Source organism: Erpetoichthys calabaricus, chromosome 5 (assembly GCF_900747795.2).
Source record: "Erpetoichthys calabaricus chromosome 5, fErpCal1.3, whole genome shotgun sequence".
NCBI lineage: Eukaryota > Metazoa > Chordata > Cladistia > Polypteriformes > Polypteridae > Erpetoichthys > Erpetoichthys calabaricus.
Window position 1 is genome coordinate 101,264,565 of NC_041398.2, and position 23,483 is coordinate 101,288,047.

The window sequence follows — 23,483 nt, forward strand, 5'->3', positions numbered from 1 at the left end:
GGCGGTTAAAGGCTCACGGATTGTCCATAACGAACACCATGTTCAAGCATAGGGGTGTTCATATGTGCACTTGGCACCAGGACACCCTAGGCCTGAGTTCGATGATCGACTTTGTGGTCGTGTCGTCTGACTTGCGGCCACATGTCTTGGACACTCGGGTGAAGAGAGGGGCGGAGCTGTCAACTGATCACCACCTGGTGGTGAGTTGGCTTCGATGGTGGGGGAGGATGCTGGTCAGGCGTGGTAGGCCCAAACGTGTTGTGAGGGTCTGCTGGGAACGTCTGGCAGAGCCCCCTGTCAGAAGTAGCTTCAACTCCCACCTCCGGCAGAACTTCGACCATGTCCCGAGGGAGGTGGGGGACATCGAGTCCGAATGGGCCATGTTCCGTGCCTCTATTGTTGAGGCGGCTGACCGGAGCTGTGGCCGTAAGGTGGTCGGTGCCTGTCGTGGCGGCAATCCCCGAACCCGTTGGTGGACACTGGTGGTGAAGGATGCCGTCAAGCTGAAGAAGGAGTCCTACAGGACCCTTTTGTCCTGTGGGACCCTGGAGGCAGCTGATAGGTACCGGCAGGCCAAGCGGAATGCGGCTTTGGTGGTTGCTGAGGCAAAAACTCGGGCGTGGGAGGAGTTTGGGGAGGCCATGGAGAACGACTTTCGGACGGCTTCGAGGAGATTCTGGTCCACCATCCGGCGTCTCAGGAAGGGGAAGCAGTGCAGTGTCAACACTGTATATGGTGGGGATGGTGCGCTGCTGACCTCGACTCGGGACGTTGTGGGTCGGTGGGGGGAGTACTTCGAAGACCTCCTCAATCCCATTAACATGCCTTCCAATGAGGAAGCAGAGCCTGGGGACTCAGAGGTGGGCTCCCCCATCTCTGGGACTGAGGTCACCGAGGTGGTCAAAAAACTCCTTGGTGGCAGGGCCCCGGGGGTGGATGAGATACGCCCGGAGTTCCTCAAGGCTCTGGATGTTGTAGGACTGTCTTGGTTGACACGCCTCTGCAACATCGCATGGACATCAGGGACAGTGCCTCTGGATTGGCAGACTGGGGTGGTGGTCCCCCTCTTTAAGAAGGGGGACCGGAGGGTGTGTTCCAACTACAGAGGGATCACACTCCTCAGCCTCCCTGGAAAAGTTTATTCAGGGGTCCTGGAGAGGAGGGTCCGTCGGATAGTCGAGCCTCGGATTCAGGAGGAACAGTGTGGTTTTCGTCCTGGTCGCGGAACAGTGGACCAGCTCTATACCCTTAGCAGGGTCCTGGAGGGTGCATGGGAGTTTGCCCAACCAGTCTACATGTGTTTTGTGGACTTGGAAAAGGCATTCGACCGTGTCCCTCGGGGAATCCTGTGGGGGGGTACTCCGAGAGTATGGGGTACCGGCCCCCCTGATAAGGGCTGTTCGGTCCCTGTACGATCGGTGCCAGAACTTGGTCCGCATTGCCGGCAGTAAGTCGAACCCGTTTCCAGTGAGAGTTGGACTCCACCAGGGCTGCCCTTTGTCACCGATTCTGTTCATAACTTTTATGGACAGAATTTCTAGGCGCAGCCAGGGCGTTGAGGGGGTCCGGTTTGGTGTGCTCAGGATTGGGTCACTGCTTTTTGCAGATGATGTTGTCCTGTTTGCTTCATCAGGCCGTGATCTTCAGCTCTCTCTGGATCGGTTCGCAGCCGAGTGTGAAGCGGCTGGAATGAGAATCAGCACCTCCAAATCCGAGACCATGGTCCTCAGCCGGAAAAGGGTGGAGTGCCCTCTCAGGGTTGGTAGCGAGATCCTGCTTCAAGTGGAGGAGTTCAAGTATCTCGGGATCTTGTTCACGAGTGAGGGAAGAATGGAGCGTGAGATCGACAGGCGGATCGGTGCGGCATCCGCAGTAATGCGGGCGCTGCATCGGTCTGTCGTGGTGAAAAAGGAGCTGAGCCGCAAGGCGAAGCTCTCAATTTACCAGTCAATCTATGTTCCTACCCTCACCTATGGTCATGAACTATGGGTAGTGACCGAAAGAACGAGATCGCGAATACAAGCGGCTGAAATGAGTTTCCTCCGCAGGGTGTCTGGGCTTTCCCTTAAAGATAGGGTGAGAAGCTCAGTCATCCGGGAGGGGCTCAGAGTAGACCCGCTGCTCCTCCGCATCGAGAGGAGTCAGATGAGGTGGCTCGGGCATCTGATCAGGATGCCTCCTGGACGCCTCCCTGGTGAGGTGTTCCGGGCACGTCCAACCGGGAGGAGGCCCCGGGGAAGACCCAGGACACGCTGGAGGGACTATGTCTCTCGACTGGCCTGGGAACGCCTTGGGATTCTCCCGGAAGAGCTAGAAGAAGTGGCCGGGGAGAGGGAAGTCTGGGCATCTCTGCTCAAGCTGCTGCCCCCGCGACCCGACCTCGGATAAGCGGGAGACAATGGATGGATGGATGGACTTTTTATTCCTGTTGTCACACACGCAAGACTACTTCAGGACTCTTCATGTAGTAACTCCAACCACTTCTTCAAACCACCTATTTAACCACCTCCATCACCATATTATCTTCATTCAATTTTTAACTTGCATCTGGAAAGACAGCAAGTGACTGACATTTTTTTTGTTTATCTTTGCCATCAATACTCACCTTCCAGTGCCCCAACCCTTTATGATCTCTTTTGTGTTACTGCATTTTCTAAAATGAGTTGGATACACTGTTTCGCAATATCTGTGCAACCTCAAGATGAGGATTAATACTCGATAACATTCCTGCCTTAAAAAATAGATGTACTTAGAAAGTTTAAGCCTTTTCTTCAAGTCTAGACCTTTGTACACTTTAGCCCCATTGTAAACTGCAAGAACAGACAAAGTACTGGGAGACTGTAATGGCCACGGCCCTGAGTTATAATGTGTTACTCACGTAATAATAAAGTGAAAGAAACAAAATAAATGCAGTGCATACCTTGATAGATGTGTAAATGTTCCAATCACATTCGGTGTTGAAAACGGTCGCCTTCTTTTTGCAAACACAGATTGACACGCCGCTCCATATTGGCAAAGGTATCTGCAGGCATTGTTGGGGTGATAGAAACAATTTCCTGTTCAATGTTTTGCTGTAATGGTTCCACTGTATGAGGCCTGTTCTTGTACTCTTTTCCTTTTAGCCTTCCCCAAAGGAAGAAATCCAGAGGTGCCAGGTCTGGGGAATGAGGTGGCCATAGTCCCTTTGAAAAGACCTGATTGCCAAAAAACTATTCAATTTGTGCCATGCTGTGAGCTGATGTGTGCCAGGTTGCCCAATCGTTTTGGAAATAACCTTCACTGATCTCACGATCATCCAGTTCATTCACAAATAAGTCAAAAAGAGTGCCATGCCTCACTTGTTCTTACATTTATCCTGGAATACTGTGATCTTTATTTTGTTTGGATTGCTTCATTATTAAGACAGTAGCACATCATAACTCAGAGCCCTGCCCATCAGAATCAACCTATACTTTTAAAATGTTTAAAAAGTGCTTCACTTTAGAATGCAATTTTTGACTGAAATTAATATATACAATTATTGTAGAGAAATAACTGACTTGAAAATTATTAAACTCATGCTTTAAGTGTCTTATTCTTAATAACTATCTCCAAACAGGACAAAGCCCGTCTTCCTTATTGGTTTATCTAGCTTGCTGTCCTCACCTGTTGTAACACTGCTTACCCTGCAGATTTCCACATACAGTATATGACTGTACCTGCTATAACAGATTGACAAAAAATATGTAACAGGCCTGCATATTGCAAAGGAACCCAGCTTACTCCAAAATAATTAATGACAAAAAAAGAACATAAAACAAACAAATATCATATTTAGTTTTAAAATTCTTTAAAGAAAAGCTGAGGTTAATGTTCATTTGAAGAACTAAATGTATTACTGCTAAAGTACTCCTATGTTTTGCCAGTGACGTTTAAAATACTTTTTGTACAGAAGAACAACTATTGAGCAATGACTTAAAATAAATGAATACATTTTTGTAGATCATGTTTTAAAAATATAAAGTTTTCCAGACTGCAGCAGTGTGTACTTGTTCTTTAATGTGGTTTCATTCACTCAACTTGCCACTTGTCTTTTTGTATCATTGCCCCAAAACAGATGGTGAAATAGCTGTAAAAAGATCAACAAGGATCTAAAGGCCATTCCTTGGAATGTAAAACGTGAAGTGGTACAGTGTAGCAGCTTCATTAAAGAGTATTTAATGAAAGGACAATATCTTACTAGTTTGTTTTGATAACTAATGTTATTATTAAACTAATTCTGACCATTTTCATGCATTCTGTTCTTATTTGAACAAAAATAGGTGTCATTTTTGGGGCCAAGGAATGCTAAAAAATATTTTCCATACAAATTAACAGTAATTACAATAAGAGTACCTGTTATGAATATTCATCTGGTGAAGGGGTTTTAGGAACAAATTAGTTTTGAAAAGCTGGTGAAGGCTGTATCTTAAAAACAAGTAAAATATAGTATAAATACTAACAGATCAATTGTAATTTTTCAAAGGACCTTTTTCTATAACAGTTTATACTTTTTATCCATTTTTTTCTATATGGAAAGTCCAACTGCACTCTTTTTAATTCACTTCATTTTTCTAGCTTGGAACAGGAATCACCCTCTTAAATGTGATGAAGGGGAAACACATTGTCTTTACTCAGATCATCAATCTTAGTCCAAATCCAAGTCAGGGTACAGGAAATTATACAGAACAGGGTGTCTATTCAGATTTAAACCAATGGGTTAAACATTTGTTGTTGTATTTCTAATTTTTAACCTACATTAAGGGTCATGAGCACAGTATAAAAACATCTTTTAACTATTCGGCCCTCATGTCTGATGTAAAAAAAAAACGTACCTGTACTCAGACTTTCACTTACATTCCGCAAAATAAGGCATGGGCTCTGAATGTATAGGAAGTGAGACAATTCAGTGCAGATAATATCCTAAAACAGATGGAGAACAAAACAAAATGAATGACCTGGTTTTAACTCAAAGCTTACATTTGACCTTCTAGTTTTTAAGCAAGAAAAATAATGTGATTTCAAATAAGCATTTTTGATTTTCTGTTGGAGAAGAGCATTCAAGAGAGTTTTGTGAATCCCACAGAATCTTCAGTCTAGTTACTCCTGCTGACATTATGGTTACCCAGGCAAAAGAATAAAATGTCTCATTAATGTTGAATGGCTTTTTACTTGTTCACAGAGCACATAATTGAACAGAAACCTCCTTCACACTTACCAGCTCATCTCAGATGTGAGCTTTTATTTTTACCCTCATCATCACACTTAAGAATAGTAGCAGCTTTGCATTCCTGTTAACATAAACCTTGAAAGCAACCATAAGCAAAATATGTATTAGGAGTGTATACACCTTACCTTTTACCAGAATCAAAGATGTCAGAAACAACAGTGATTATAAGGGTGATAAAAATAAATTACAAAAGGCAAATACATAAACAAAACATAAATATAATACCCTGCAAAGCTCAATATGATGTCTTTAACATGTAAACTGCATGCTTTTCCAAGATGCTCCTGTTAAAGTCATCATACATAAAGTACTGAGAAAAGAAAGTTAGAAAAAGAAAGTGAACTATTTGAAATTATCTTCTTACATGAAATGCTCCAAAAACTATCAACTGATCTTCACTGAAATCATTTTGATAGACAAAAACAAGTACATTGAACAAATAGTGTGAATGAAATTGTACATTCTTAGTTTCACTGAAAATATATTTTAAATATTCAAGGTCAACAACGATACAGTTTTGTAGCCCTCTAAAACTGTGATTGAGAAATAAATGAAACGACTTCGGGTGTGGGTTTGAGGTACACTGCCCTATAAAACAAGAGTTGGTTTCCTACTCTTCACAATATAGACCTCTTGAGAAGGGCTGCATGCGACCTCGTGAAGCTGGAAAGAGCTATAAAAGCAGTGCTAAAGATCTGGACACCCATCGTTTCCTACACAGGCAGACAGTACACAAATGGAATGAATTCACCAGCATTGAAGCGGGTGTCCAACAAAGAACCCTGTAAACCTCATTCGAACTGTGATGTATGACAGAGTGGGAATTACAATAAGGAGCTTATTTGCAAAATCATAGCGGATGGTGGTTATCATCAACCAATTCGAAGTTGTATCAGGGAATTTCACCAGAAAGTATCAGGGAATCGGTCTGAAAATCAACAGCACAATGATCCCAAACAACAGCTGTAAATAAATGACCTTGTGGATTAAACAGGAGAAGTCTTGGCATTTTAGAATTTTCAAGTCAGAACGAGGGCATCAAGCAATTTTGGAAGTCAGATCTTACAGGGGAAAATATTCACTTAATTTATTACAGATGTACTAAAACTTCTAAAACTTGCACAATGTACTATCACCACCTAAACAAACAAGGCTTCAGTTACGGACAAAAAAAATGGTGTTCGATTACAAAGTTGGCCGGGAGGAAAAAGCCTCAGCATCGATCTTGGCAACCACTTGTCTAGGTAGACTCGTAAAATAATAATATATTATCATATATAATAATAATAACAGTGATAATAAAGTTTCGAGACCTAAATTTAACTTCTTTAGTAAAAGCTTAAAATGTACAGTTTAGTCTGGCTATTGTCATTCTACAAAACAAACTGAACCAAAACTCTTGAAGCGCTATAAGGTTAGGAGTGACGCTACGTAAATAAAATACAACATTTTTATTAGCCTCTCTTTAAGTTTTCCACAGTACACTAGCGTAACTAGTGATCCAACACTGAGCCCCGATCGCTTATTTCACGTTGTTCGGACGTAGCACCACCGCACACGCTTACCGTTTTACATAAATCCTTGCACTTGGATACCTCGTCTGAGCAGCTCCCGTTCATTCCATGGGCTCCTTGAAGTTTGTTTTCGTGAAGATTTAATGTTAAATCAGACGTGGCTGACCGATAACTGTTCCACCGCAAACTTTCCGTGTGGCAGCCTGTTTGTAGCGAATAAAATCCATAAAGTAAACACACCCACCACCATCTCCTAACATTTGACCACAACAGTATAGACACTGGACCGCACTTCTGCGTTGAAGCCGTGCTCTTGGGCATCTTGCAGGCTCACGTCTAGTAACGGTGATTATGATTTGTGTATGAAAAAGGAAGCGACGATTAGGGGAACATGTCCTTAAGAATCATTTTGCGTTCGGGCACCCTCGACCGTCATTTTCAACCATAGCAGCTCGCTCTCTTCTTCTCACACATTTGCCTCCCAGTGCCCATACACCTTCATATCTGCTAGTATGCCCGAAAGTCGAGAATCACTTCCTTTCTGTCAGCTTTGTTTCGCGAGCCTCACGCCTCGTCTGGGTTTGTATCCAGGGGGGAGGGGTCCTGGAGCTGTACAAAGTAGTGTTTTGGGATTCTAAGCAGAGCCTTTGAGAAGCGTCGGACTTGTATTTTGCGTGTTGTTTTTCATGCAGGTTACAAACATGGCTCTGCAGAGTCTGAGCAGTTCAACACTTCGCATTCTTGATCTCAGGCAAACTACAGTGCTGGAGTAGAGATGCGTGAAGAAAAACTTAAAACTATGGAAACATTAAAAACTACAAATTCCGTGAACCAAAAGGAGCAGGGCGGTAACACAAAAATAACGATTGATATGGGACACTCAAAAATGATTGTGCGTCTACAGATGATTGATGGGCTATTCTAGCTGCTGATTAGTTCAACGAAAACCCCTCTCACAAATGATAGGTTTCTTCAGGAATGATTGACTGATGCTCCGCCCACATTCCATTGCCTCCAGATGAAGTCGTACTTACTTGAACTTTTGTAGTCCCTCGCGGAGGGTGTGTTCGTTTTTCTTGAGTGCTGGTGTATTCTTCATTTGAACAGAGTAAGCAGTTTTTCTTCATTAAAACAACACGAACGTGAGCTTTGGAGAGTTGTGGGGCCCCCAGAAAAGATGACCTGTCAGCCTTAATTATGAGTTCAGCATTGGGGAGTCAGCTGCTACAGCTATGTCATCGGGATGTTCAAGTCGTGTTTCCATCCCGTCGACCGATTCCTTGCAAGTTGTTCCAGGTTTACTGGCGTTGGCTATAATTTTGGGGTTGTGCTGTGGAATCGCAACTGCCGTCCTCTTGTACTGCTGCGTGCTCAAGACAAAATGTTTACATCCCAAGGTAGGTAATAATCGCCGTGATTGTTCATATATAAATACAATCAATTTATTATTATTTTTATTATTATTATTATTATTATACGCGATCACACACGCAAATATTAGACATTTTATATGTATGGGTGTATATATATATATAGCCAGATGGTTCCACTGGAGTTACATTCTTAGGCAACTGAATCCATATTCTGTGTTTGTTAAACTATTAGTGTTTATTAAAGCAGTTACGAATGGAAACCTTAAACTACATTTGGTATACACTTAACGGAACACATGGGTAACGGGAGCATTATTAGGTACGCTAAAAGCATGAGCGTAAAGAGGACTTACTAGACATAACACATTTTCAGACTTTCCTAATTTAATTCAGGACCACAATAGCTAATGAGGGACCTAGCAGGGCTGGGTTCAAATGAGCAAGAAGCCCACCTACACAACACTGTGTTTAGGGATGTAGGAGAAAACCACCCCAAACACAGGGAGAATGGGAAGGCTCCAAAGGGACAACCACTTGGGTACAGAATTTTAACCCATGACCTTGGATTTCTGAGTCAGCAGAATCCTGCCCAACATCGTGGATATCTCTCTTTTAAATTATTTAATTTTTTTTTCCTTCCACATAACACAATACAAGAAGTGAGTATTTTATGGCAGTAAATTTAGGAACCTCTCATAATTTTTCATTCAAATGTGAATATGGAGCATAACTAGCCAAACCATTTCCCCCCAAAATTAAACATTTATATAATTTATATAGAAGTTTTTACAAAGAGTGCCATCAGTGAGTGCCTTTCGGAATACACACATACGGTACATTTGAAAACAAAGTGACAATGCACGTGAAAAAATAACATAATCTGAAATCTGTGTCACTCACACAAAAACCCACATATCCCAAATTTAGAATATCCAATTCACCTAACATACAGTCAAATTAGTAGAACAATGCATGCATTTTGAATAAGTCAGGACTTCAGCAGGAGCATTCTGAAACCCACCTTTGCAGCTTTTGATACTTCTCAGTAAAAGATACATTTAAATGAATTGTATTAAATTAAGGTGAGAATCTAAAAAATATTTTGATATTAAGATTACCAATACATCGTGTGTACAACAATTTTTAATGGAGTGGAGAGAAAAATTGTTTGTCATTTTGTTTAGATTTCAGTTTCAAAGCTGACTGAGATTAATTGTATAATAACATAGCAGTTTTAGGTGAACATTTAACTTTAATATATGCAGTATTTGTATTTCAGAAGTAAATGGGCCCTCTAAAGAATAAGCACATTGAATACTAGGAAAATTTAATATATAATATAGAATTATTTGTCAAAATATAAAATTGCATATGATATATAGTAGCAATAAATGACAATATTTAATGAAACCCATTTATTGTAACAATTTGATTTTCTTATAATAAGTGCTCATCCAAAGTGGTTAGCTGACATGTACTGTGAGTAACCGATACAAAAAGAGCCACTTAAATAACTGAAGCACAGTCACTCAGATTATCCTGAAAGTACAGTCATTTAGTCATTGATATAACTGAAGAATCATTATTCTGTTCTCCATGAGGTTATTCATAAACATTCTGGGGAGACCCAGTTGGTCATTATGTTTGTTGTCATGGTGTGAGAAAGGGATTATCTGTGACAAGAAACAACGCCTTAGGTGAAGCTGGAGGGAAAACGTGTCACTACTTGAACGTAACTGTAGATGAAAGAGGGTAATTGAAAATTGCAGTAAGTAGAAAAGAATTCTGAATGATCATGTTAATCCTATAGTGAAGCATTGGTTTCCTGTTGGTAGTGGACTCTTCCAGATCCATGGGGCATGAGTGGTCATGAAATGTTTTTTAAAGCATGACAATGATACAGTATATACAACATGTCATTACCATTCTAACTACCAGACCTGAGCTCAGTTAATATTTTGGATTTGCAACTAGGGCATTTTCCACCACCATCATCAAAACATCAAATGACCGAATTTTCCAAGAAAGACATGTCACAATCCTTCCTTACAGCTCAAGAGACTTGTAGAATCTATGCCAATTTGGATTTACACTCTTCTGGCAGCACATGGTGGCTGAGTCCCACAACTCTTTGTGAAAAAGAAGTGCTTAACTGGCTTCAGTCCTAAATGCACTTCCCCTTAATTTCCACTGATATCCTCAAGTACATGATTCTCTACAAAAGCTGAAAGAATGTTGTTGTATCTACTTTATCAATGCCTTTGTGGATTTGAAATACATGGATTAGGTCCCCACACAGTCTCCTCTGCTTGAGATTAAACTGGTTTAATTCTCTGAGTCTGTCAGAGTAGGATATTTCCTTAATTCCTAGGGTGCACCTTGTTGTTCTCCTCTATACAGCTTCAAGTGCTGCTATGTTTTTCTTGTACCATGGTGATCAGAACTGCACACAGCACTCCAGATGTGGTTTTACTAGTGCATAATATAGTTTGAGCATAATGTCCCTTGTCATAAATTCAGTAGTTTTTATGATATACCGTACGCTAACATTTTATTTGACTCTTTAATTGCTTCAGTGGATTGCTTAATAGATGAAAATGTTCCGTTGACATAAACCCATAAATACTTTTCAGAGGTTGCTTCCTATATGAATGTCTTCCATCTTGTATTTATAATTGATGTTTCTTTTGATCACCTGTAGAACTTTGCACTTTTCTACATTAAACTGCATTTTCAAGGTGTTTGCCCAGTCCTGAAGGTTGACCAGGTCTTTTTGAATTCTTTTTGATGTGTCCTCAGTGTCTGTAATCCCTCCAATTTTAGTGTCATATGTGAATTTGACAAGTTTACTAACTATTCCAGAATCAATGTCATTAATATAAATCATATGAATGGAGGGACTCCACTGATTACCTCACTCCATGTGTGGCATTCTCCTCTTATCTGTACTCTTTGTCTCCAGCCAGTTAATACTCAATATTTTAGTACATGCAATCCTGTTACTTTATGTTATATTGTTGCCAAGTCCCATTTTCCTCATTACCTGAAGTGCTGGTTTAAATTTGCCTGTAAGTGTATGCATGTATGCCTTTTCAAATCTACTTTTTTAACCCTTTTAAACAAGCAATAAAGAAAACACAATGCAATATACAGTGGAACCTCAGTTTGCGAGTAACTTGGTTTACAAGTGTTTTGCAAGACGAGCTAAAATTTTTAATAAATTTTGACTTGATAAACGAACGAGGTTTTGCAATACGAGTAGTATGTATACGCTTTGTCTGCTGAGCGTCATGTGATCACAACTGAGCTGATGGTTCTTCTCTCTCTCTCTCGTTGCGGGATTGTGGACAATCGTCTCCTATTCTCCGTCTGAGTCGGCGTTTCTCACTCATATAGTCAACATCCGTACAAGCGTATACTGTTTACTACAGCATTGTGTGTGTGTGTGTGCGTGTGCGTGCACGCGTGTGTGTGCTGTGATGTGCAAGTCCCCGTCTTGCACCCCAAAACACTAAGCTGAGTCTCAGTACTTTAGCAACACCAGCTTTGTTCAGCTTGAAACAGCAACAGCGCGGTTATTTATTGTAGCGGGATCTGCCACTCTCCTATACACAGACACAGCAGTCAGGCAGGGTCGTGGCCAAGTAGTACTGTGCCCTGCGCATTTATAATGTTCCTTGTTCCTTGTATCACCCATCGACGGCAGGCGCTTATAGCATGTCCATGATCTTTTCGGATTCGCTTTTACGGCGAACTACTACAGCGCTGGGAGACTGCGATTGCTTTGGGACGCTCTTCCACGTATCGTCCCATTGGGTGGAATCCCACAAGAGTTTAGAAACTCACTGACACCAGCCATGATTCTTTTCAAAGGTAAAGTGCAGATTAATTTGTTTTATGTATTTTTACTTTATATTTTGTATTAATCATTTTTATGTGAATAGTTTTGGGTTGTGGAATGAATCATCTGAGTTTCCAATATTTCTCATGGGGAAATTCACTTTGATATACGAGTGCTTTGGACTACGAGCACGTTTCCGGAACGAATTATGCTCGCAAACCGAGGTTCCACTGTACAAACTTTTGCCCAGAAGAGTTTTTACCCTCAGGTCAGGACTATTTCCTAAACTTCACTGGCAGCATAGAAACAGAGATTCTGTTTGGAAACTGTAGATGAAATATATCAGTATCATCAAAGGGGCATAATTAATTTGATTTGCAAACCATACACTCTTGAGAGCAACTTAAAATGAGCAACAACCCTGTTATTTGGGCTACTTTTTTCATCATATTAGCATTTTACATTTTATCAATATACTGATTATTATAGTATATATGGAAGTGTAATTTTAAATATACTTATTTTTGCTTTCAACACTAACATATCCTTAAGTCAGGATAGAAGATCATCCACATCTATAAAATGCATCTTTCAAGTACCATAACAAGTGGACGATAAATTGCTAAAGAAGGTCAAAATAGCTTCCTCTATCCATTTATTTTCAGAAAAACTTTTTTTCATTTCAGAGTTTTGGAAAGCAACATATTATTATTGCAAATTCAAGCTCAGGGCAGGAAGCAAGCCACATAGCTTAAATTCAAACCAACAGAAAATGTAATCGCTAAATGTTTTGATGAAAAGCAACAGTGCCCCTATTTTTCACTAGAGATTTGTATGAGAAACAAGGCTCTAATGGCTGTTCAGAGGCCATTATTAGTGAGTTATACATACTCTGAAAATTATTCTTGTTCTAGGAGAACATTTATGACTGGGGTGTTTGCTACAACCTGTTCGCTTGTTTTTAAAGGTAGTCTGAACTTTATTAGACATGGCATTTTTCTCAGCTTCTATATGCATTATCAAATCGGAAAATCTCAACTGTCTTATTTGTTTTTTAGGAATTTATCAAGTGTAGTATATATGTTTTTCTGATCTTGCTTATTCATTTTTTCACTCTTTCTTATTTTCAAATGCTTATTTAATCAATTTCATCTTAATAAGCATACAGGTGAAACATTATGCTGACAGAACTGTTCATGTTCAGCATTCATTGTTACTTAATTTGAATTTTGTTAGTATTTATCTAACTATATGCAATTACAGTGGTACATTTTACAGAAAAAAGATGATTAAAAGAAATCATTAAAAAGAGATTGTTGTTTATTCAGTACTATGGCCTAAAATACAAATTCTTCTTGAACAAAAAAGTTACATACTGCAGTGTTGATCTGCCTAAAGGATAAGGACTGAAAAGGCCAATTAAAGGAATAAGGAAATGAGAAAAACGAGTTAGTGATTGTAACATTGGTCAGAATGAACATAAGCAGTTGCAATGGCTCCAGGACCAAGTGACCAACTGGACTTGGCTTGGTTTAAAATAGTCGTTGCCATAGTCATTGAAGTGTAATTTGTTTAAAAATGCACTTTTCCCGTGGAGAGAAGGAGTTGCATTTTCACTGCAACTTCAGTGATACTAAATCAAAACATTTTTCAGCAGCATCAAAACTGGTACACTTTGCCATGTAGGCTGGCAACTTGAAATTACTCTTTTCACTTCAAAATCATGATTCTGTCTAGCTTTTGTGACATAATAATGGAAATTGTGCTGAGAAAACATAAGGAAATATATTTAGATTCATTGTGTTTGTTTAGGGTGGCACGGGGGTGCAGTGGTAGCGCTGCTATCTCGCAGTAAGGAGACACCGGGTTTGCTTCCTGGGTCCTCCCTGCATGGAGTTTGCATGTTCTCCCTGTGTCTGCGTGGGTTTCCTCCGGGTGCTCCGGTTTCCTCCCACAGTCCAAAGACATGCAGGTTAGGTGCATTGGCGATCCTAAATTGTCCATAGTGTGTGTGTGTGTGTGCCCTGCGATGGGCTGGTGCCCTGCCCGGGATTTGTCCCTGCCTTGCACCCTGTGTTGGTTGGGATTGGCTCCAGCAGACCCCCATGTGTTAGACCCTGTGTTAGGATATAGCGGTTTGGAAAATGACTGACTGACTGTGTTTGTTTATGTTTTTATCACTATAACCTGTTTAAAAAAAAAATTTCAGTTTTCTTTTAATTTTCGCAACCAGTAGGCTAGCAATATTGTTTTAAAAGTAGGCTACTATGGCTATTAATGATGTACAGAATTTTTTCAGCTGAGTGTATAAAGTAAAATATCCATTAACTTGCCAGCCAGTTCAAAAATCAGTAGCAACATAAATAAGCAAAGTAATTCAACAGTAAGCTTTCAACTGGACCTAATATGTCATCACTATATTTGGCTGCAATGACCTTAAATAACAAAATCAAGCTTTTAAGTTGAGTGTGGTTGCGCAAAGACAAAGTGTGCAAATTTGACAGTCATGAAGCTGTAATTTCAAGATTAAATGCAACTAAAATAATTGTAGTTCTGTAATATAAAAGAAAATTGATGCCCTCCTGCTACAAAAGGGAGGATAAATAGTGTCTGATTAATTTAAGACAACTTACTTATTTGATTCTGTGTTATCTTTATAAGTGAAACAGAGATTCATTTGCTTAAATTAGCATCGGATTTTACAGTACAGTATTTAAAGACTTGCATGATTTTATATATCCTAGTTATTATTTAGGGCGTCACGGTGGCACAGTGGGTAGCGCTGCTGCCTCGCAGTTAGGTGACCCCAGTTCGCTTCCCGGGTCCTCCCTGCGTGGAGTTTGCATGTTCTCCCCGTGTCTGCGTGGGTTCCCTCCGGGTACTCCAGATTTCCTTTCACAGTCCAAAGACATGCAGGTTAGGTGCATTGGCGATCCTAAATTGTTCCTAGTGTGTGCTTGGTGTGTGTGTGTTTGCGCGTGCCTTGTGGTGGGCTGGCGCCTGCCTTGCGCTCTGTGTTGGCTGGGATTGGCTCCAGCAGACCCCCGTGACCCTGTAGTTAGGATATAGCGGGTTGGATAATGGATGGATGGATAGTTATTATTTATATTTTACAATGTCAATAAGAAAATATTAATGTTAAGCTATATTCTTCAAGTTAGCTTCCCTAAATTCTTCCCTATTTAAGTGAAATGATATTAGGCAGCTTTGACAAAGTTTTATTATGTTATACAAATTATTTTCTAGTTTCAGAATCGGGAGTCAAAAAGAGTTTCTGTCAACACAGAGACAGATTTAGAAGAAGATTATGACCACAGGAATGCCACAAAGACACAGTCCAAGGATTTTGTTGGAAAAAAGGTTTGTGAGTTTAATTGTTTTCTTATCCAACATGAAATACATGTTGTACCTACCAAAGAAATTTGTTCAATAAATAATAATTCAACACCCTTTCACATTTGTAATCAATGTTTTTCCAACATCTATTGAAGCTCTGTCCTATGTGAAATCACCTTTTGGTGATAACATGCCTAGTGAACTTAGTCAGTCCATCTGATGCTGGTAGAAACAGTGTAAGAGAATACGGAGCAGGCTCTGGGACACTGCAGAAATGCACAACATTAATGTTTAATTTCCATATGCAGACATTTTTGCATTTATATTTACTGTTCAGGTTTTCGACTGATCAGTAAACAGTTACTAGAAGAGATGTTTTCTTTTTAAGCTCTAATGTCCATTAATGTATTAACTGTATCCTGCCTGTATTTTCCCAAGATTTGTGCCACCTGTACTATAACCTCTCACTTGCTACATGATTGGATAGATAGATAGATACTTTATTAATCCCAAGGGGAATTTTTAGGATATAACTTCCTAAAAAGTTAATGTGATAAGTTTTTTTTTCTAGTAAGTAAACAATCACTTTTTGTCAAAATTTTAAAAGCTTTTAGGAATGATATTTCTGGTATCAAGAGAACATTATTGGAATTATCACCAGCTCACTTTCTGTATCTGCGCTATCCTAGTGTAATTATCAGAAAGTTACTGCATGTGTTTTTTGCAGTGCATTAATCAGCCTTGGAAGGGACACCAGATTAATTTATGATAGATGCTAGTCAGCCTTGTAAGGGATATGTGAAACATTTGTGGAGATTCTGTGTGTCTGATTGATAAATTACTGTATTAAATATATCCATACTAGTAGAAATAAGTCATTGCATAGGTCCACTTCAATAGTTCATATTTCTGTTAGCCAAGTGGCAAGTCTTTCCCTCATAATGGCCTCCTGACTGGGAAAGGTACCACTAACTCATCCTTCCATATCCTTCATTTATCACTCTCATCCCCCTGCATCAACATTTCCTCACAGTGCTCAGTGCTTCGTGGGAACTCCCTTGGAATGTCAGTTGTGTCTAGTTGCTTCTTGGCACTCTAAGCTTCACAGGGGAATCCCCATATCAGGATTTAGCAATCTGAAGTTCTGTTGTCCTAACGTAAAATTGTAGAATATTTCTAATGGTGAATCATTGGTGTCCACATGATTTCAGCTGTCTTTGGATATGCCTATTTTGTTCAAACTTGATCTGCATTTTCACAGTTTGTCTGAACGTAGTCTGATAATTTCAAATTGCCATTTGTTTTACTTTTTGCCACAGACCTGCAAACACATAGTCTCTTTCTGAGTGTTCTGAATTACTGTTGGCTATTAAAAATACTCAAACTTGTTTGCTTCAGGATACAAAGCTTAAGAGGGTTAGAATTATTTAACTATTTAAAACTTACAACTAGGCTTGAGCATATGATGTTGTGTTATTTAAAAAAACATTTTAATGTGCATCCAGGCATGTTTTGCCTTGTATTCCTAAGTATCATATACATTTTATAGGTGCTGATGTGAACACAAAACTTTTCAGTTTAAAGAAAGAAACAGTCTTTCCCAGTACAGCGACAATCTTTCTCCATACATTTTTCCTTTCTCAAGTGAAGAAAAAACAAAAGCTTGTAAAGTCCATTCTGTCAATCATGCTGCATAGATAACAGCACTTAAGAGCAAGAATGCTACTTCACAGTAAAGTGTAAATAAAATAAAAAATAAAATAACATAAAGCTAATATAGGTATGTTTTTTTTTTTTTTTTTTGCATATGTTAGTTTATACTCTCTTCAGATTTGTGTGTAAAACACAATAAAAAAAACTTTTCACATTAAGTAAATGCTTTGAAAGAACCTGCAGCCTGGTTTGTGTGTTTTTTTTCCTGCAAAATGTTATATGGTGCTCTGTCTATAATTGGTTTCTATTTTGAACCCAGTGCTGCTGAGATGGACTGTGGCTTCCTGTGACACTGAATGGAATTAAGCACTTTTGAGAATGTCATTATGTATGCATTTTTAACTCTTAACTAACTAGCTGTATTGTTTTCTTTTTGGGTTTCCATTTCTTTTCTTAGGAAAGAAAAAATCCTGTAAACAATGATGTTGCTGCATTTGCATTAAAGGCAAAAGTGATCTATCCAATGAATCAGAAATACAGGGTACGGTTTTGCTTTTTTCTTTGAAATAGTTAGCATATCCCAGAGCATTGTCATCTAAGAAGAAGCAAATATAATTAATTGTAGGTCATAGAGTTATTGTCTGAAGTTGTCAAGGAGACACATTCCCCCACTACAGAGTGAAAAAGATATGTGGTATCTAGGAGTCAGGTTTGTCTATTGTATATTTGTAGTTAAGTGATGAGTAATAACTGCAAAAAAAACATAAATTAAATACAATACTCGGTGCTGTAAAACAAAGAAAAGAATGACAGCTTAAGTTGTTCTTTAAAAATTTCCGGCATTTGTCCCTCTAGACCTTTAATGACTTTTGTAATGAGACAAAGGCAAGGTGTATGTTGCTCAAGCGTTGTAGCCAAGTAGCTTTTCACATTGAAAATGCCACTCTAAAATTATGCAACAGGATGTTTTAATGGTTGTTTTCTTTTTAGGTTGTTGAACAGGTGCAGTCCAACTTCTTGTCATGCCACAGTTTATTATTTGAAACTTTGGCTGTGGTTTACATAAACTTTGAAATGAAATTTGGAATTGTTTTTCTTTATTTCTATTTTACTTAAGATTTCACACTAATATAGCAATTTAATGTTAACTTTATTATTGAAATTATTTTGTTATTAAAAATATAATATGTTTAAACATAGTATGTGAGGAATAGTGCAACCAGTGATGGTTTGTACACTGTGACCTTATCCCCTTGCTACCTTGATTTGGATTTAGCTGGGTTTAATAATTGGTGGATGAACAGTTACCCTAATATAAGGAAAATTCTTACAAAAAACATACACACTCACTCATTTGTAGTTTTTGGGTTTGTTTCAACTTTAAATACCAATAATTTATACAACTTTATTTAAGTTTTTTTGTGGTTATTTTGTGGTTATCCCTGCTGCCTCATGGATCCAAAGCCTTGGGTTTGATTCCAATGAACAGGTGTTGTCTGTGTGGAGTTTGCACATTTTTCTAATGTCTCTGTGGGTCTCTTGGTACTTTGATTTTACTATTACACACAGAGACAAGCATGTTAGGTTCTAAATTGGCCTCATGTGGGTGCATATGTTTGTGTGGGTTCTGTAGTGGAAAGGTAAATGTTCCAAAGAGTTTGGGGTGTGTATGTGCGTATATATATATATATATATATATATATATATATATATATATATATATATATATATATATATAGTTTGGGACAACCGGGATCCCTGGAGAAGGGAAGGGCCCGGATAGATGTAATATCTACCCCAGGACGCAAGAGGGTAGCCCACCTGGATTACATCGGGGTCACGGGCTTCACATCCCAGAGTTATGAAAAGTCACTTGATGATGAATTGCTATATCATACTGGCAATATGAACTACCACACACAAATATGACCATCTAGATCAGCAATGTTCTGATATACATATATATTTTATTTCATGGTTGTATTTATGGAATATACACAAATATGCATAGATATTGGTTTGTAATGTTATGTATTTTTTTGCTGTTTGGCACCATTGTTAGCTTGAAAGAAGAATCCCTCACAAGATGTGGTATTTTTTTAGAAGTAACAAAGAATATCTGTTAAAAGAAGAATTCTGTAACAGGTGTTTGAAATGATCACATTTTTAAGTAACTTGTTAAGAATAATTTTGCTGGTTTGAGATTTTCATTTTATGTGATCTTGAAATTATCAGTTTAAAAAGTATTATTTATAGCAATTAGGAGAAATACAATAAGGTTAGTATAATGATACATAAGAATGCAGAAGAATGACTTCACTAATTAAATGTCTGAATATTCAGCCTTTGGCAGATGGTGCTTCAAATCCATCCCTTCATGAGAACACAAAACTTGGAATTCTGCCCAATCAGGCACAAGATGGTACTAGTTCATCCAGCAATGATTCTGTAAGCCAGGCAGCTGATGATGACGATGAGAGTAGCCATTTCATTTGTTCTTCACCGATCCCCCAGAATGAGATGTTTCCAAAAATTTTCAGATTTTCAGAAACACTCAGCTGTGCCAAGTATGTATTGTGAATGTGCAGTGTAACTTTTTTATTTCTTACACATACCTGATAAAGATGTAATAGTCAAAATGCTGTGTATTTGATATCTAGATTTATTTTTCAATGTGGAATAGACTGTATATTATGTATTTTTTTTAAAAATGCCCATGTTGTTGAAACTGTTTAATAGTATATTATACTTTATTTAGTCCTGTAAGTGCTTAAACCATGCATTTCTTAAAACTGTTTCTTAAAAGTTTATAATGGAATTGTGCAGTGAAAGAGGCTCAAAGTAGTCTTCAGTTTTATGTTGATGGTGTGTAATACAATGTGTATTTCATCAGATATTCATATGTTATATTATCATTTTTTTAGCCAAAAGAAATCTTTCTGCAAATAGCAATTGGTAATAACCGATAAATATTAGAATTCTTAATTATATTGTTTGTTTAAGAATATAATACATCTTATAAAAAGATTTAATCGGAATTTAACTTTGTGTGGCAAAAAAATTAGTTGGATTTAAGGTATTAATAAGAAACATTAGTTGGTAACCGTTAAAGTCAGCTTTTGAATGTCATGATTGCCAGCAATTACTTTGTGAATTTACCTGGTACTTCATGACGTATGGAATGAATGAGCAAGTTAATTTACTTATCAAATAAAGCAGAGTTGTATATGATATTTTCTTTTATCAATGTAATATTTATATTAATTTCTGTAAAATTTCTATTTTTAGAGATAGTCATACTTAAAAAAACATCAAAAGTAGATTTCTTTCTGCAATGCAGTAACCATTATACCGTATGAAGAGTACATTATGTATTCATCAGTTATGGTATTACGCAGTGTACAGTAACAGTTAATAAGTGGTTACAGGTGCTTATTTTATGGTACACATGCCATCAGATGGTGTAGAAGTGTGCAGTAGATCTATTAAATGTTATTTCCTTTTTCTAATGTATGGCTTGTTTCCATAGGGAAGCCTCGCCCAGTTAACCTAAAGCAGTTGCTGCTATGACAAGAATAGTATGACACACACTATACAGTTAACAAAATTAAGGATTATGTAATACTCTGTTTGTTTTTAAAGCTTTTATATACTGAAATAGTGTCATCTGATCTTTTTGTTACTCTAATACAGACATAAAAACATTGGTGACATTAGTTTTCTTCAAATGTATGTACAGTTTGTGAATATAACCGTGCAAGTGACAATTTAGAAAGTTACAAAACAATGTAAGAACAAGAAAAAAAACAAAAAAAAAATCAAAACACTTTACAGATGCTGGGTACTTCTAATTAGAATCTTAACAAGACTCCCCCAACCTTCACACATTTTACTAAAGAAGCGACCCTGTTCAGGATAAAAATGGACGAAAAACAAAAAGTAATTTGATAAATTTAGCCAACACATACATAACAGAAACAAACGTTAGGAATAATTTAGGAGACTACTTGTTTGAAAATAGTAATACAGGTACTTGAATATAGCCATTTTGGTTTATGAGTTAGACGTTCCATTACAGACTTTTTCTGCAAAAATACTAAGAGAATCAAAGCTATAAACTCAATTTCAGCTCATTGAAGTTGGTTATTAAAAGGATATACCTACACAAAACATATGTACACAAAACTTAAAAACAACATACTGTACATTTAAGTACAACAAAACTATTTTATATATATTTTTTGCTTGCAAATTTCCCTCCTCATTAGGTTCTTTTTGGCATTATAATTGCCTGTACAATAAATTGTGCATTTTTAATGCAAATATTTGTATCTTAATCTATAACTTATCTGTCCGTGCCATTTTGAAAAGAGTGTGAGGTCCTAGAAGCCTGAATCTATCTTAGCACCAATAAAAAGGAATCGGCTCTGAACTGCACACTAGCACATCTGGAGGTCCATATCATCACATACACTCAAAGAGGGGAAATATAACCTTACCATACTAATATTTACATTAATCAAACAATATTTTATTTAATGGGCATTTCAATAAAATCCATAAAGAATAGGATGAATGGTCCATTACTACAGTACAATGATTTGACTGAGTAAAATTTTGGGTGCTGCAGGTTTGACTCCAGGATAAGCCTTTACAGTGTTGGCATGCTAAGACTAGAGCACTTGGACAGCGAACTTGATGACGAAAAACAAGGGGTATGTATCGTGTGCTATCCTTTATTTAATAAACATTCCTAATATCAAATGATAATGTACTAAATAATTGTAAAGAATGTAATATGCTAATTTGACATTTTACATGTATTTCTTTCAAAGGAAGAGCTTAAAAGTTTATTTTTTACTTACTTGTAGCTTTTTCTTCAAGTGCTTAGAATTCTCCTGAAGGATTTCCTGCAGAAGGGTATGATTGATGAAACGTTTTACACCAGTAATATTTTAAAGCAAGAAAAAGTAAGTGTACTTTCAAACCTTTTTGAGTGCTCCTCAGTACGTAAGCTTTTATTGAACAGCATTTTAAATGAAACCCATGCTTTCTAGTAAATGTATGTGCAATTGATCAGGGGCCTCATGCATAACGACGTGCATAGAATTCACACTATAACATGGTGTACGGACAAAAGCGGAAATGTTCGTACGCACAAAAAAATCCGGATGCATAAATCTGTGTGTTCGCCAACTTCCACATTCTTCTGCTACATAAATCCCAGTCAGCATGAAAAGTAACGCACGTGCATGCGTCTGCTGTCCTGCCCCAACTCCTCCCAGAATTACGCCTCTTTGAATATGCAAATCAATATAAATAGCCCTTCAGCTCAGCCTTCTGTGAAAAGACAATGGCAAAAGCACTGGGGAAAATAGAAGAATTTCAGCAAAGACCAAGTGAAGCCAAGGAAAAACGTACTATTTGTTGGTTTAAACAGTGGTATAAACAACAAATGGAAGTTGATCTAGTGACATAGAGTGTCGGAGAAACTCAAAAGTTAAAGTTCACAAAGTCGCACAGTGCCCGAAATAAAAAAGAAGTCGCATATCAAAGTCGCCGTTTAAAGGCGAGTCGTAGCCCACCGTCTGAGTGTCCTATGAAAGCTTATTAGGGTACAGAGAAAAAAAAATAGGCACACAGTGGGGAAAAAAGCACGAAATGTCAACTTTAATATCGAAATTTCCACTTTAATCATGTAGTTTATTTTGTCATTAAAGTAGAACATCATAAACTTCATCTTAAAATCGTTTAGTTTACTAGTTTCTCAAATCCCATCGTAACTAAAGTAGCACGTTAAATGCTTTGTTTTGTATTTGATCTTCTATGTGCTCTGTGTGTGTGAATCACTACACGCTTCTGGGCTTTCTCTTCCTCCGACAGAAGACAGAATCCATTACATTCGTAATATTACAGCTCTCTGAATAATTAAAATACTGAGATGTATATGTGATATCATTTTCATGATGATAGGAGTTAAAGCATGTTATTAAACATGGGAACAAGGTGGCGCAGTGATTGTTCATGTCTCACGCAAGATGCTTGCTGCGCCGTGCGTGACCTTCGATGAAATACTTTATTGTAGCAGTACTGTCTCTTTCAAATGTACTAGCCCCTAATTCCTGTCCTTACTTTTCTATCTCCAAATACCCAATCGCAACACAATCAGATCTGTAATAGATGTTAAGCCATCTGTAAGGTTAGAACGCCAGTTCTTCAAAACTTTTAAGGAACATTGAAATATCTTCGTAGTATGTGTTTAATTATTCTATCCATCTATCCATACAGTGTCGGGCCAGCCCCAGCAAGAATATAGCGCGAGGCAGAAACAATCCGTGAACGGAGCGCCAGATCCTTGCTAGCGCAGTGACACTGTGTCCACACATGTTTAATTATTAACAATATAGATTATTTAAATGAAGTTAAAGTTTTATCTATAAAATATAATAAACATATTTTGCTGCATTTCATCTTAAAAATGATACAGTCATCATATGTAAATACGCGCTTTATAAAGC

General features: G+C 38.1%; 2 protein-coding genes across 5 annotated transcripts in view; one reads left to right on the forward strand and one right to left on the reverse strand.

Annotated features, from left to right (window-relative positions):
- LOC114652773 (limbin-like) overlaps window positions 1–7,540 on the reverse strand; it is a 197,653-nt gene extending 190,113 nt beyond the window's left edge. For both annotated transcript variants that reach the window (XR_007935127.1, XM_051928206.1), the window contains exons 1-2: window positions 6,814–7,540; window positions 4,854–4,941 (exon numbers count right to left, since the gene is read on the reverse strand). Coding sequence is in view for 1 of the 2 variants with exons in the window: in XM_051928206.1 (XP_051784166.1) it covers window positions 4,854–4,941; window positions 6,814–7,083 (358 nt within the window). In the remaining variant the exon portion in view is untranslated. The remainder of the gene's footprint in view (window positions 1–4,853; window positions 4,942–6,813) is intronic.
- A 236-nt stretch (window positions 7,541–7,776) lies between these two features.
- LOC114651836 (evC complex member EVC-like) overlaps window positions 7,777–23,483 on the forward strand; it is a 66,136-nt gene continuing 50,429 nt past the window's right edge. For 2 of the 3 annotated variants that reach the window (XM_028801833.2, XM_028801835.2), the window contains exons 1-6: window positions 7,778–8,159; window positions 15,223–15,336; window positions 17,423–17,506; window positions 19,309–19,532; window positions 21,596–21,680; window positions 21,837–21,935. In XM_028801833.2, coding sequence (XP_028657666.2) covers window positions 7,995–8,159; window positions 15,223–15,336; window positions 17,423–17,506; window positions 19,309–19,532; window positions 21,596–21,680; window positions 21,837–21,935 — 771 coding nt within the window. In that variant the 5' untranslated portion in view covers window positions 7,778–7,994. Of the gene's footprint in view, window positions 8,160–15,222; window positions 15,337–17,422; window positions 17,507–19,308; window positions 19,533–21,595; window positions 21,681–21,836; window positions 21,936–23,483 lie in introns of all 3 variants that reach the window. The other variant, XM_028801834.2, reaches the window with a different exon arrangement.